This window comes from Lepidochelys kempii, chromosome 1, assembly GCF_965140265.1.
Source record: "Lepidochelys kempii isolate rLepKem1 chromosome 1, rLepKem1.hap2, whole genome shotgun sequence".
Taxonomy (NCBI): Eukaryota; Metazoa; Chordata; order Testudines; family Cheloniidae; genus Lepidochelys; species Lepidochelys kempii.
The window spans coordinates 97834102-97849880 of NC_133256.1; the positions used below are offsets into that span (position 1 = coordinate 97834102).

The window sequence follows — 15779 nt, forward strand, 5'->3', positions numbered from 1 at the left end:
AAGAATTAAAATCAATTTAATCAATCCCCCTTCCCCCTTTTCCCCCCAAAAAAGGGGAAAAAAAACCTCAGAAGGTACTGGTTTTGTAAACATTACTAAACAGTTTTCTCAACAACTTCCATTCAAGATCATGCCACAGGAATGTTCTGTACAATTACTGCTCAAATAAAGGGAGGGATGATAGATTCATAGAGTTTAACGCCACAAGTTATCATTAGATCATCTAGTCTGATCACTTGTATTACACCCAGTTTCTGCTTTATTGAACGAAATAATTTGTGTTTGACTAAAGCATATCTTCCAGGAAGGCACATCACAGCCCTTGGTAGTTTGTTCCAGGGTTAATCACTTCATGTTGGAACTTCATGCCTAATTTCTAACGTGAATTTGTCTAGTTTCAACTTCCAGCAGTTGGTTCTTGTCATGGCTTTCTCTTAGAAGCCAGTATTTTCTCCCCATGATCAAGTCCCCTCAGTCTTCTTTTTGATAAGCTAAACAGATGAATCTCCTTCAGTCTCTTTCTAAGGCATGGTCACCATCCCCCAAATAATCTTTTGTGGCTTTTTTCTGCACCCAGGTCCATCGGAACAGGAGGGTCAGGGACCTATGACTATGCCCTCTCACTTTTTATCGCCATAAGGGCGGGCGAAAGAGGGGAGGGAGCGGAGAGGAGCGGGCGGGGTCCTGGGAGGAAGCAATGCAGGAGCGGGGCTTCTGGGGAAGGGGTGGTGCGAGGGTGGGGGGAAGGGGCAGCACTAGGGTTGCCAACCTTCTAATCACACAAAACCGAACACCCTGCCCCCTATCAGAGGCCCCACCCCTGCTTGCTCCATCCCCCTCTCTCCGTCACTCATTTTCCTCCACCCTCACTTTCACCGGGCTGGGGTAGTGGGTTGGGGTTCAGCAGGGGGTATAGGCTTTGGGCTGGGGGTGCAGGCTCTGGGGTGGGGCTGAGGATGAGGGGTTTGGGTTGCAGGAAGGGGCTCAGGGCTCGGGCAGCGGATTGGGGTGGGTTCCAGCTGGGGGTGTGGGCTCTGGGGTGGGGCCAGGGGTGAGGGGTGTGGAGTGCAGGATGGGACTCCAGGCTGGGGCAGGGGGTTGGGATGAGGGGTTTGGGATGCAGGAAGGGGATCCGGGGCTGGGTTAGGGTGTGGAGCGATGAGGGCTCCAGCTGGCGATGAGGGGTTTGGGGCTCATGAGGGGGTTTGGGTGCAGGAGCGGGTGAGGGCTCTGGCTGGGGTTGTGGGGTGGGGCTGGGGATGAGGGGTTTGGGGCGCAGGAGGGGACTCCAGGCTGGCTGGGGCGGGAGGTGAGGGTGCAGGGTCCAGGTGGCGCTTACCGCGGCTCTGAGGAAGTGGCTGCCAAGTCCCTGTGGCCTATAGGCACATGGGTGGCCAGGGGCCTCTGCACGGTGCACGCTGCCTTCGCACCCGCAGGCGCCACCCCCCACAGCGCCCATTGGTTCTGGTTCCTGGCCAATAAGAGCTACGGAGCTGATGCTGGGGCGGGAGCAGCGTGTGGAGCCTCCCAGTCCCTGGCTGCCCCCGCGCCTAGGAGCTGCAGAGACCTGGAAGCCACACAGAGCTAGGGCAGGCACGGAGCCTGCCTTAGCCCTGGGCTTAATGTCCCAGTCAGTGATGCCGACTGACGCCACCAGGGTCCCTTTTCGACCGGGCGTTCCAGTCGAAAACCGGACGCCTGGCAACCCTAAGCGGCACGGGGGGGGGGGGGCGGGACCACGGTTCAGGCACCAGTGCCCTCCCCCCCTTGCACTTTTAGGAACCTTTCGTTGGTCCTGCGTACATCATCTGTTTGTTCATTGGGAATTCTTTAAAGTTAAACATCTGTTAGAGAATTAAAGCATTTCCCCACTGAAGAAAGTATAAATACCCTTACCCTAAGTAAAAAAAGAGAGAAAAAATATAAGGGTGAATTGTGTAAAATGGAAATAACCAGCAAAGAATGGTGAATGTGCAATGTAATGTAAGTTACTTTGATTCAGTACCTTCATAGCTTGCAGCTAAGTGTGATTATGCATATTAATCGTAATTCAGTGTTCAGTGGGCTGACATTCCCTAAAAATATAAAGCGTCTTTTACAATGTAATTTCACAGAGCTAAAAAAGGCCAATTCAAATTCATTAAGCACTCAGGATGTATAGCTTGAAATGAGTGAGCTTGTTTTCACTGAAGTAAAATTGGAATGTCATTTGAGTGTTGCATAAGAGCCACCAGAAAAAGAGGAATAAGAATTATATGGTCCCATTAAGTGACTGCTATCCAAGTTAGGAATTTTTGTGTGAGAGGAGTTAATGGAGCTGCTGGTCTGTGAGGTTTTTCCTTCTTCCTCTCATACCTTATCCTTGGCGACGTCAACTTCCAGACTGATGTCCCACTTGACTCCTTAGCCTCTGCTTCCTCCTCCGCATTTGATCTGCAGTGGTGGATCAGTTCTCGCACTCAGCACAATGTCCTCTTGATGTCACCACTAAATATTTTTTCTCTCATCTTCCCACCATAAAGTTCCCTTTCTCTGACCACCCCCTTGACACCCTGCCCTACCGTAACCCCCAGTCCATTAGTGGCTATGACTTCTTTCCTGTTTTTAATCCCTTCCTTCCTCTTCTGTCAGTGACATCACTAACTCCCTCTACTCCACATTTTCTACTACTCTCCACTTCTTCATACCCCCCTTTTCCACCTCAAAGTCTGTCCCACCAACACAACATCTCAGATTCACCCCCTTATCCGATGTTCCTGCATTTCTGGACACCTCACTAGAAAGTCCCAGCAGACATGAATTTCCTCCAATACAAAACTGTTTTCTCGTCCTTCAGTTCTGCCATCTTGCCAGTTAAACAGCCCTACTTCTCCAGTCACGTTGACTTTATGCCCACTGTCTCAGCTGCTAAGGTGACAACTTGGATTCCCTCCCAGCTCCTGTGCCCTCCTCTTCCACATAGGATCTTGCTGACTTTTTCAAAATCCAGCATGACTTGCTCCTTTTCCCATCATGCTCCCCTCCTTCTCCATGTCATGTACAGTGAAGTTTCTGTCCTCTTGTAGTGTCTCCATCTCTGCCTCATGATTTCCCCTTCCTTCCACTCCCTTATTCACCTTTCTCCTTAGCTTCTCACTCTCTTTTCACTCCTGCTTACGATAGAAGCATGCTATGGTGTCCCCTCATCTAATCCCTCCTCCCAGAAGTAAATGACCCATGACCATTTGCCTATACTCAGCTCATTTCTTGCCTCTGCCTCCAAGATCACCAAGTGCACCTTCTTTTACATCTGTTGCCACCTCCATCTCTGTCTGGCTTCTGACCACTTGTTTCCATTGCAAGTGGTCTTACCAAGCCTCCAATTAACATCTTTATGGCAGATCTCAACGATCTACCGCTTCTTCCTGTTTCTTGATCTCAATTGCTTATGGCATGTTAAGCACATTCTCCTTGATATCTTGATTTTCACCACTCCATCCTCTCCTGAGTCTCCTCCTACTTCTCTGGTTGTGTCTTCTTATCCTTTCACAAAGGTTCAGCTGCCAACACTCACAGATCTACTTCTCCCCTCTTGACTTGCCTCCCTCCATCCAGTCCCACACCCTAGTCTGTCTTTGACATCTCCTCAGATTCATCTCACCATTGGCTTAAACTTAACCGGGCTAAACTAAACTCCTTGATTTTCCCCCCCCTTCCCCCTTTCTCTGAGAGTGTTGACAGCACTATTATCTCAGTCATTCAGGCCTGGAACCTAGATACTGTATCATTCTAGCTTCCTCCTTCCCCCTTGTGCCACGTACCTAGTCAGCATTTGAATTTTGCTACTCACTTCTCCAAAGCATTTCTAATATCAGGGCTTCACTCCGTCCACACAGCTAACTCTTGTCCAGGCTGCCATTATAGCTTGTCCTGACTACTTCGGGGCCTCCCTGACACGCACATTATCCTCGTCAAGTCCATTCACAATGCAGCTACTAATAATTCCTTGTCCAACATTATGATCGTATCACCCTCAGTATGAGTTACTCCACTGGGTCCCCCTTCTCCATTCCATAAAATTCAAGCTTCTTGTCCTTCCTTCCAGGCTCTACACAACTCTGCTCCTCAATGCTTTCACTTCTCTTGTCACTCCTCTGCTCTGCCAATGATGCCAACCTTGATAGATCACTTGTCCACTCATTCCCCAAGCATCTTTGTGTTTTCTTCCTCATAACCCCTTACATATGAAATGCTCTCCTGGAAAAACTAGTGTGTAAGGCCAGTACACTGTCCTGTCTGAAATCCCCACCCCCCCACCCCTTGGCATGCTTCTCCTGTGGTGCCAATGGAAAATTTCCCCAGTGATAATGCCTACTTATATACCGGTGGGGCTAGACGATGTCTATTTTATTTATTCATTCATGGATTTTTATCTCATAATTTAAAACAAATAAATGTAAGACTAAAAGTCAATTTGTACTCATAGCTGGTCCATTTGACCACATGTTCCTGTCATGGTCATCTTCATCCTCTCTCCAACTTTGCCTTTTTTTTCTTTCTCTCTTGGCTGCACCAATTTGAGCCTTGTCTTAAGTTAGATTGGAGGCTCGTTTGAACATGGACCATGTCTTTCCTTGTACAGCTCCTGAAACAAGGGGCCTTGATTCTGACTGATGCCTTTTGACACTACCATAATACTTAATTATGCGATAATAACATCAGAAAACAACTGCATTTTTTTATTTATACTCAGATAATCTTTAAGTTGTATAATTCTCGATACCAACAATTTTTCAATTGCAATAAATTGAAATAAAATTAGCTTTTATTTTATTTTAGTGTTGCAATAAAATTAGCTTTTTCTGTTTTTCTATTTGTTTTCTTACATATTCAAATATATGATGATGTCTGTTTATATTACAGTAGCAACTAGATGCTCCAACTAAGATCAGGGCCTCGTTGTGCTAGTCACTGTACAAAAATGGAGTGAGAGATACTCCCTGCTCTGAAGAGCTTACAGTCTAAATAGGCAGAAAGGGAAAGAGACACAGAGAGGTCCAAGAGTGGTCAGTGTCAGAACCAGAAATAGAACCTAGGTCTCCTGACTCCCATTCCAGTGCCCTCTCCACTGGACCATGCTGCCAGAAGATGCCTGCCAGTTTCTGTTCAAAAGAAAACATGCAAGGTAGCATAAGCCATGTGTATAATGCCAGTGAGACTAAGTGATTTTAATGCAAATAGTATCATAAGTGCAGTGTGTTCATTCTTGAATGTTCCCCCCGAATATTACATATTTCTCTGTCAGATCATATATGTTGTGAGCTTAATTACTGCTCTTTGGGTTCCATGCCAAGTAACCTGCTGAATTTTTAGTTTATTGCATTTCGACTGTCATAAGAATATCATTTAGTTTATTGCCTTAGCCTGTCCTAAATTAACATCTATATAGAACTACCCACTTGCTAAGTTCATGTGTTTTTGAATTTTACACCTTTGTTCCCCCTTTGCTATTCTAGGAAGACCAGGACCATAGATGCTGAATCTTGGCAGATTGTAATTTTACACATATAATATCTCCAACTGAATAGATGCCAGGCTTCCTCTTGATTTAGACAGATCAAAATTGAGAAGAGCTTTAGAATAATGTTTTTATTTACAGATACTTGAAAAAGAAACTCTGTATGTTGCATAAGTCACACAATATAGAAAATGCAGAATGACAAGTGCAGTTACTTGGCTTTAGAGCTGTCTAAATGCATATGAGGACAAGTTAGAAATAAATTACATGAAAACTCACAGCGGCTTATAATCATTGTCTGAGGTCAGACACGCATGCTTTGCTGCATCTGTCTCACTCTGTGTGAGCAGTGCAGGGGGCTATGCCTTGTCTTTTTGTGTCTGTCATAAATCCTGACCCTTCCCACAGATGCCTGCTTTCCTAGGATAAATTATTAAAGTTTAGAACATAAGTACTTGGAGGTTTAGGGACATCCAGACCATGGGGTTGCATCCCTTACTATCTTGGCTGATAGTCATTGAATGTCCTATCCTCCATAAATTAATCTAATTCTTTTTTGAGCCCAGTTATTCCTTCACAACATTCCCTGGTAATGAATTCCACAGGTTGTCTGTGCATTGTGTGAAGAAGTATTATCTGATGCTTGTTTTAAACCTGCTGCTTGTTAATTTCATTGGGTGATCCCTACTTCTTGTGATGGGGTATTCAGCACTTCCCTATTCACTTTCTCCACACCATTCATGAGTATATTGACCACTATCATATCCCCCCCCCCCTTTAGTCATCTATTTCTAAGATGAACAGTGTCACGCTTTTTAATCTCTCCTCATACGGAAGCTGTTCCATTTCCGTAAGCATTCTTTGTCAATTGTAATATATCTTTTTTGGAGATGAGGTGACCAGAATTATTCAAGATGTGTGTGTACCTTGGATTTGTTTAGTTTGATTGATCTGATAGTCAGACACACATTGTCACTGGATGTTATAAAAATACTTGTAAATATGCATAATGCAATAGGTCTGAGAAGTCTTGATTCCCGTTCTCTGGTTAGTTAGGTAAAAGCAATGTCCTTGGACGCCTCAATGGGCAGTCATCCATTTTTAATAAACAGCCTTGTGCAAGCTGGACAAACCTTAGATTAATCTGGGGAAAAGGCCCAGGGGCCACAATTTGAACAAAGCCTCCATATTGCATAAGCAATTCTTGTTTTAATAGACATAATTTGGTGTGAGTGTTGAATTTTGGTAACATTCCTACTGTTCCATTGTCTCCAATGATATTTATCTAATTAGAGGTACCTGGAATTTTGTTCATTAAGAGAAGATTGCGTTCTGGCTATGTCTTTATACTACTCTTACGGGGGGTTATTGAGAGGATTTCTGTTTTAGAATGTGTGAATATGTGAATTGAGCGTATTCAGATATAATACTCTAAAGTATGGATGTGACTCACATCTGACCAAATACTCATTGGCTAGAACAAACTTCCTCTTTTCACACCTCTGCTTCCTTCCTCCCCTCTCACCACCACTTTATTTTGGTTGGGATGGGCTTTTGTACAGTTATTACTTGATATGTTACATCATGTTGGCAATGTTATACCAAATGTGCCAAACTTCAGTAACACTTTTTACACTTACTCTTCCTGGTGTATTATCTTGAATGATGTTTGTATGACAATTATTTGTTGTTGATGACAATAAAAAGTGGCTTAATAAAACAATGCAAGGTGATTTTAGCTTTCTGGAGCTGTAAATCAGCTAGAAACCAGTTAGAAGCAATCTGAGTCTCTGTTTAAACAGAAACCTGCTAAATGGGTTTACAAAGAGAGGAATTGGCACTTCTCTTCAGTCTGTGTTCTAAAACCAGCCACTTTTTAAGGATTCTACGTGCATCTTGTGTCTGCAGGTGATAGAGCTTTTGCTTTGGTGATAGCTACGCCTTGTGTACATTAAGGAAATTATTTTAATTTCTCTAGTATAGAATTCACTCCTCCTGGATATCTATTTTATTATTTGTTTTTCGTAACCCACTTTTTGGTAACATTTGATGCATACACAGCTGCAAAGGTGCATCATAATCTTTGCTCTGGATATGGATTAACTGGTGTGTTGATAGTAAATTTTCTATGGTCAACAGTTTTCATCAGTTTATTTAGGTAATGAATGTGCTTTTTGTAGTGACCCAGCCACTCCCAGTCTTTATTCAGGCCTAATTTGATGGTGTCAAGTTTGCATGTTAATTCCAGTTCTACAGTTTCTTGTTGAAGTCTGTTTTTTAAACTTTTTTGTTGAAGAATGGCCACTTTTAAGTCTGTTAATGAGTGTCCAGGGAGATTGAAGTGCTCTCCTACTGGTCACTACAAAAAGTAATTTTCCCTCTGTTGATACTCACACCTCCTTGTCAACTGTTGGGAATAGGCTACATCCACCCTGTTTGAATTGGCCTCGTTAACACTGCCCCCCCCCACTTGCTAAGGCAATTCCCATCTTTTCATGTGCTGTAATATATATACCTTCCTACTGTATTTTTCACTCCATGCATCTGATGAAGTGGGTTTTAGCCCACTAAAGCTTATGCCCAAATACATTTGTTAATCTCTAAGGTGCCACAAGGGCTCCTCATTGTTTTTGCTGATATAGACTAATATGGCTACCCCTCTGAAACCTGTCACCACACAGGGACTTAGGTTGACTTAATTATGCTGCCCAGTGGTGTGGGTTTTTCATGCCTCTGGCTGCGGTAGTTAAACCAATTTTCTATTTTAGGCCAGTCCTAATTAACATTTGACGTTGGATTTTTACGTTGGAGGGAAAGAGGGATACAATCAAACATCTACGTTGTTTGTAAATAAATTGCCAACTAACCTCATCTACCCTTCAAGCGAATTTTAACTGGCTTATTTCTTATGTCCTGAGGAGAGGGTAGTGCCCTTATGGTTCAGGAATTTAGTGCGTAAGGGATGGTATGGAAACAAAGTATGAATATACCTCTTTTTCTCACCTCTATTTTAAAAAATTTTCTAAAAAAAAAATTAGGAAAATCACAGTTTATTTTTATTTGAATGATAAAAATCTCAAGTACTAGTCAAAGAGATACGGATATTCAAGGCTATAAGGATATTCTTAATCTGTTTAAAACTGATAGAATAATTGTCACCTTCATCTGAGGGATGATCAGGGCATTAGTTAGCTCATGTTTTGTAAATTACTTTGAAAATATAGCTTGTTCTGTATTGCTCAGCATTAACATTTTATTGTTTGCTAATAAAGCTACTCTTGTTAATGAACACTGTGTAACCATTTGTTGTTTCTATTTCCAGCAAAGAGCTCCGGGGAAAGTTTTGTTGGATGCAGTTTGCAACCATCTGAACCTTGTTGAAGGTGATTATTTTGGCCTTGAGTTTCCAGATCATAAAAAGATCATGGTATGTGAATGAGTTTCATTTCTTACTTATTTTCATCTACACATTTTATGTATATTACAGTCCCTCCTTCCCCACCTACCCCACATTCAGAAAACATTTTCAAATGTGGTTTTATTGAAGGTTTCAGTGGGTTTTGCTCGATGGGGATGATACGGAACTCATCTCAAACCCTGTTCTCATTTATATTGAAGATAGGAGTGGTGTTGTAACCATAATAGCTGTTGGTATAGAGACTAAACACCATTTTAATTTTTGATTGGTTTGGATTGTGATAATGGTAAAGTCCTGCCTGGTAGATAGGGAAAAAGTCACCAATATTATGACACAGTTCCATAAAAGGCACCTTTTCTATCCAAGGGCAATAAAAACAAGTCACTGTCCTTTGTTTGTTACACTTTGCTGGTTGTCTCTGAAAATACATTACTTGACTGCAACAGGCATTTATCATTATATCATAGAGTGGGGGGGAGAGATTGCGAGAGTGTGTTAATAGATACACATCAGTTTTCATTTTTAAAATTCCATTTTGCTTTAAATCTTAATGTGTCACTGTGGCCTACTGAATTGTGTTCCGGTTAGTTGGATGCTGTGGTCATTGCATTCTTATGTGTACTTTGTTTTGCCCATATGGTGAATTCTGCCCCAATACACTAGACAGCTTAAAGGATATATATACATTGGGGCAGTTATTTTAACTTCCTGCCTGAAGGGAACAAGAGTTCTTAATTTAGGGCAGGAAAGAGGGTTTATTTGTCACTAGAGTAATCTGCTACCATTGTTTTGTGCAATTTTTTTATGCAAAAGAACAGAAATTAATATTACATAGTTCTGGGCTAATAGTTACTGAGAACAAAATAGAAAAGTGAACAGTAATATAAAGTTAATTTTAAAAAGTAATAAATCACAGACCTTACTTTGGATTTACTTGAAACATTAATTTTAACAGGTAATTTCACAATCTTCCATGCGTCCTCAGCTAACATTTTGGTAACTCTTATTGACAGTAGTTTAAAACAATGTATGAACATAGCTGTGCAATAATGTCACAGTGGACAATATAGCCTGTACAGTTATGGAAAAGAAATATTCAGATTTTTCACTTTTGTGTTTGTAAAGTTGCAAACATAAAAGTTATAGTCCTGACAGCATATGTAATTTGGCCTCTTTGTGTATATGCAGTTATTTATATAACTGTGTGGACTGTTTACTTATAAGCCATAATATCTATGTGCAATGTGGATGAGTTGAAGTTGCTTTTGAACCATAACTTTTAATTTCTTGGATTCTGTGGGGGGAAAAGCATTATCCACAATGTAAAATTTTATATCATGCATAACAGAGAATTTGCATTTAATTGCTTTGCTTTTAAAAAAGTGAGTGTATGCACTACATTTACATTTATTTGAATATGGTTCATTGCTTTTTCAAATAGTGTGTAATACAAGATAAAAATAAATGCCTGAGCATTTGTTTGGACATTATCATATGCAGATGAGATCATATATTCAAACACAGATCTACTTACTGCAACGTGTAGAGTTCTAGATCAAAGATACTTGTGTGTTTGTATGCCTGGCAAGCTATAGCATGATATGTTTGTAGAAGGCAAGACTGTCACTTGTCCTAACTTGGTTGCATAGACCAGTGGTCTCCAAATTGGGGTACGCAAGACCATCCCTGGGGGTGCATGGCAGGAGGAGCAGCACCCCTGGACCTTTGATTCTTTGGTGGCACGCCAGCAGCAGCTGGGCTCTCCCCACTCCGTCTTTGGCGGCACGCCGGCGGCAGCTCTTCTTTTTTTTTTTTTTTTTTTGCTTACCTAGAGCTGGCCCTTGGGGTGCGCGATTCAAAAAGTTTGGAGACCACTGGCATAGACAAGTAAAGATGACATTGCATGGATCACTGCTTCACACATTGGGGTGTGCAGAGCTGCACCTCTCTGTTGAAACACAAGCGCTATTGCTAACTCTTGCAATTTTATCACAAGTCTGATATTTGATGTTTTCCTCAAATCGACAGCTGCTGGGAGCAGATTTACTTGTGAATCTCTGCTTTCATTTAAGAAAAAGTTTCTGTCCCTCAGAGTTGCAGCGAAAAGCTTAAAAACATGAACCCTAAATGCTGTAAAACAGAAGTCAAATAAAAAGAACTCCCAATTTTTTTTTTATTTCCTGCTTTTAAAGCCACACCCATGATTTTGGGGGCCTGACTCCTGAGTTTTGAATGCATGCTGTTGGCAATATTGGTGAAGTCTTGGTTTTGCCCCCATTCCCCAACATGCCAGTAAGCTGCACCTTGGAAGGTGCTGCAGTAACTCTCTGCTCTCCTATGACAAAGAGAAACTGGGGAAGGAATTGGGACTCTCTGGATACAGAAATCCTGTAATGACACGGCTATGCAACTCCCCTTATGCAGGGCTAGATTGCAACCTAGCTCTAGCCCAAAACAAATTGTGCAGAATTATATGCTACTGGGTAAAATGTGGAAAGCCCAGACTCTTGTGACTTGGTTATTTCTCAGTCAGTCTTTTTTTTCCCTCCAAACTTGGCAAGCACACATTCTTCACTGAGGGATTGTGTACATGCCAAGTTGTAACTTCTGAAACAAAACACTGAGTTATCAGAGTGCCAAAGAATGTTGGAACTAGCTTTTTAACAAGTGAAAAACACCATTTTTCCATCCTTGAGTAACTAATAAATGACCAAATAGATTTTCTTCACACCTTCCACAAAAAAAGTGAGGGGAGTCACCTTTTGAAGTGGAGCAGAAAGAGAAATTTCATCCCACAGGGAAACTTTTGTGAATATATAAGTCCTTGAATAATAGGGCATTAGGACAATAGTGCCTCCAAGGAGTTACCTCAGCTCTGTAATAACTATGAAAATAAATAGTAAGGGAACAATTTTAACAAAACCATTTGACTGTGTGTGTGGTTCCTGAGGCTATGATTCTATAATATGGATATTTTGAGGGTGTCCCTGGCTCTGCCTAATTAAAAACTGCTCAAGGTCCACTTTAATTTGTGTGTTCATATTAAAAATATATTGTGTTGTTGTTTTCCTGAGAGGATCTGCTCTTTGGGGCAAATTTTATGGCTTTTAGATTGTTCCGTACCCCCTTTGAAGTCTGTGCACCATTCCTCCCATAACTCTAGACGTGTATTTATTAACTGAGGGCTGAGATGTTTCTCCCAAAGTCCCTCCATCTCACATTGGTTGTTTGGCCTCTATCTTGTTTTGCTGCCCACTGTAGCCTTCTGCAACACACTGCACCTCTGTCTATGTCCTTTTGACTGAGCGTATGAGTGCAGTTTTCAGGTCTAGACACCCTGTTTTTGTTGACCACCTCCCCTTAGAGGTTGAAAGACTTTACACAGAGCTGGTCTGTGTGAAACACTCATACAATAGTAAAAATATAATTTATTAAGATAGAGAATAATAAGATCAAAATAAATAAAATGACGTGGCATAACATACCACATCTGAGTACTTTGCAAACCCAATGATGTGGGCTCTTCTTGCAGAGAAGAGAGAAAATGCTACATGGCTAGAAAGTAAAATCCTTTCCCTCAGACTTTGAGTAGTGTGTCTGCCTCACACTGCTGTGCAGACAGAACCCCTCATCCAACCGTATCCAAGTGGTTGGTGTTAGAGTTTGTTGCCCTATCATGGGGAAGTCCTCTCAACATTTTCACAGGTGTCTCCTTGAGGAAGAAATTCCCCATTCAGTGTCCCCAGTACCAGGATTATTGTCTCCTAATCACTCCTCTGAGTTTCCCAGCCTTCTGCTCTCCAACTAATGTCAGAAGCACCCATTGCCATGTTTCTTTAGACTAATCTAGGTGATAGTCTTGATTTGCGTTGCCATTGTTCCTTGCAATAGGTGCTGGCTTGTGTTCTCCTGAGGGGTACATCCTGTTTCTATCCCTGCTCCCTACAGAGGCACTCTAAGGAGACTTTTACATTTCTCTTACCAGTTTTCCCTTACCATGGTACACTGAGTTGTCTTTGAGTGTTGGCCCCTATTTCGCTATGGGGTATGCATGTGCAACATGCACCTGAGACTGGAGAGTTGCTTGTAGGCAGCATCCATGGGCCGGTGCCCCTGCTCTCCTTGTGCCCCACACTGAGAATATAAGGGGTGGTGCAGATCGATTGCCCCTCTAGTTCTTTCTTACCGCAATGCCTGCATTGGAATCTTCCAGTGTCTGGGAGCTTCTCCTTTCTCTTCATCCATATATTCAAAGTTACATTATTCTTCCTTGTTGTTAGGGTTTTGATAGGGTTGGCTACTTTTAGAGTCCTCACCCCAGGGAACCTTCCCAGTCTCCCAGTGCAGAATTTGGCTTATGCCCATGATTCTGGGCTTCAAAAAACAGTTTCTTGTCCCCACTCCTTTTCACTGAGTGATGACCACCAGGGCTATCTCTACTGCCTTGGGCAAGTGCACATCTCTGTCAAGAGCAGTGTCAGATGCTCCTCCCCCGCCGAATGCAGCAGGCATGAGAGCTCCAACTTCAAAAACACCCGCTGGAGCAGGTAATGAGATGTCAGGAGTGAGGCCCTGCAGCTGCGCCTGCTCAGTACTCCTGACACCATTATGAGCCAGCTAGGCTGCCTGATGGACCATGCTGTCAGATTGGCTGAGGAAGCCAGCAGTAAGTCAGTCATCTTATGCCCAGAAGCAGCAGTAGCTCACTGGCTGCTCAGTGCACGCCACCACGGACTCCCTGCTTCCCTGTGCTCGTCTGTCTCCAAGCCCTGCTCCTGCTTTGCTCCTCCCCAGCTCCAACCCAGATCCTGCTCTGCACCCAGCCTTGTTCCTGTCCTGATCCAGCCTTGCTCCTGTCTCAGAACCAGCCCTGCTTCTACCTTCCTTGACTCCTGGTAATCTGATTCCAACGCTTGGCTCTGACTCCTGACTTCAGCTCTCTCTTGACCCTGGGTTTTGTCATTCAGACTCTGTCTTGGTTGTGACCATCAGCCCTGGTTCTGACACTGTCGTGACCCTTGGCTCTGGCTTTCAGACTTCAACCACTAGGTCTGACTGCCACTCCGACCACTAGGAATGACCGCCTATGACCCAGTCCGCTGACATGAGACCCCAGTCTGACCAGGCCAGGGAGACCCCACCTGTACATTGGCCAGAGTCGGCAAGGTGCATGCCCACTAGCTCTGTGCCTAACTCCAGAGCCAAGAGTGGCAGAGGGAAGGACCCTCTGGCTGGGCTCCCTCATGAGAGTAAGGAGCATTTTTGCAAACAGAAAAGCTGATCCACTCTTAGACCCTCTTCTAAGAAAAGGCATCCCTCCTCGTCCTCATCCAGGTCAGGTGAGCCTTCAGGCATGGGCCACAAAGACTTAGATCGTTCTAAGTCACATGGGCATAATCAGAAGACACGTAGGTGCAAGACTTTTTCGGTGCCAGCTTTTGAATTGACCTCGACATCGACTGTGATACTATCTAAACCAAAGCACAGAGACCTGAAAGATCAGGGACCACCTGTACTGTCAGAGATCTTCAGAGAAAATCACTGGTAGTACTATCACAGTTCCATAAGGAACCACCACCTACTACCGCTTCAGTGGCATGGAGTGACAGATCACAACCTCCAAAGGTAATGGTCACTTATACCACTCCTGACAATATCTTCATCCTGCCAGACCCACGGTCTCCCTTGTTATCCGGACTGATCCTTGCCAGGAGGATACAGTCTTTCTCTAATGAAGAGTAATACAGCAGGTATCCCCTCAACATCATGGAAAAGGGTTCTACTCAAAGTATTTCTTAGTTCCCAAGAAGAAAGGAGGCTGGAGACCCATTCTTGCCCTGTGTCAACACAACGTTCTTGTTTGCAAACTGAAATTCTGCATGATTACTTTGGCATCAATAATACCATCCCTAGAAAAAGGCACACAGTTCACAGCTCTTAGTAGATACTTTCATGTGGACATTCATCCCTCTTGCAGACGATTCCTCAGGTTTGTGGTGGGCCCCCACCACTATCGGTACAAAATGCACCAGTGTGGGCATTCACAGAAGTGTTCTGAAAAGTAGCAGCTTCGCTCAGACAAGGTGACACCACCGTCTTCCCATACTTGGACAACTGGCTTCTGACTGGCAGGTGTTGCCTGGAAGTCTCAACATTAAGCTTCTTGCTGCTCCTTTTAGCATCCCTGGAAATCAGTGTAAACATGTAAAAATCTACCTTGTCTCCAACACAGACCATATAATTTATAGAGGTGATATTGGATTCAATCAAGGTGAGAGCCTATCTTCCCAGGGACAGATTTCATGCCATAGGCGCTCTCATAGACCTGGTTACACACAACCCTTGAACATCAGTTCGAGTGTGCCTTGCTCTCCTGGACTGTATTGCGTCATGTATTTATGTAACGCCATTTGCCAGACTCCACCTTCGTTGCCTGTAAGCTTGGCTATAAGCAGTGCATATACCGAGCAAGCATTAGCATGAATACCATAGTAACAATTCCTTCTGAGGTGAGGGCCCCTCTGGCATGGTGGAGAGCCCCTTGATGTTTGTGTGACATCACCCTATTGGCAATATACCTCCCAGGCACCCAGAATTCCCTGGCCTCACTAGTGGCAAAATGCCTGCCGAGTCTGTTGAGTGGGAGTTACCTGATTCTGTAGTAAACACCGTCACTGAGTGGGGAACCCACACTTGGGAAGTGGAAAATAAACTGCTCCAGCGAAAGCCCAAGGTCAGTACTCTAGGACCAATGCAATACTCCTACCTTGGACCAATCACTTTGGTTATGCCTTCCCTCCCATCCTGCTACTACCTCGAGTTCTACAGAAATTCGACTAGACAGGGCACAAGTCATCCTCATTG

At 43.4% G+C, this 15779-nt stretch overlaps 1 protein-coding gene across 6 annotated transcripts in view; it reads left to right on the forward strand.

Moving 5' to 3' along the window:
- The window catches only part of FARP1 (FERM, ARH/RhoGEF and pleckstrin domain protein 1), a 349582-nt gene that overhangs the window by 211190 nt on the left and 122613 nt on the right, over positions 1 to 15779 (forward strand). For all 6 annotated transcript variants that reach the window (XM_073348144.1, XM_073348134.1, XM_073348154.1 and 3 more), the window contains exon 3: positions 8820 to 8924. In XM_073348144.1, the coding sequence (XP_073204245.1) occupies positions 8820 to 8924 (105 nt within the window). The remainder of the gene's footprint in view (positions 1 to 8819; positions 8925 to 15779) is intronic.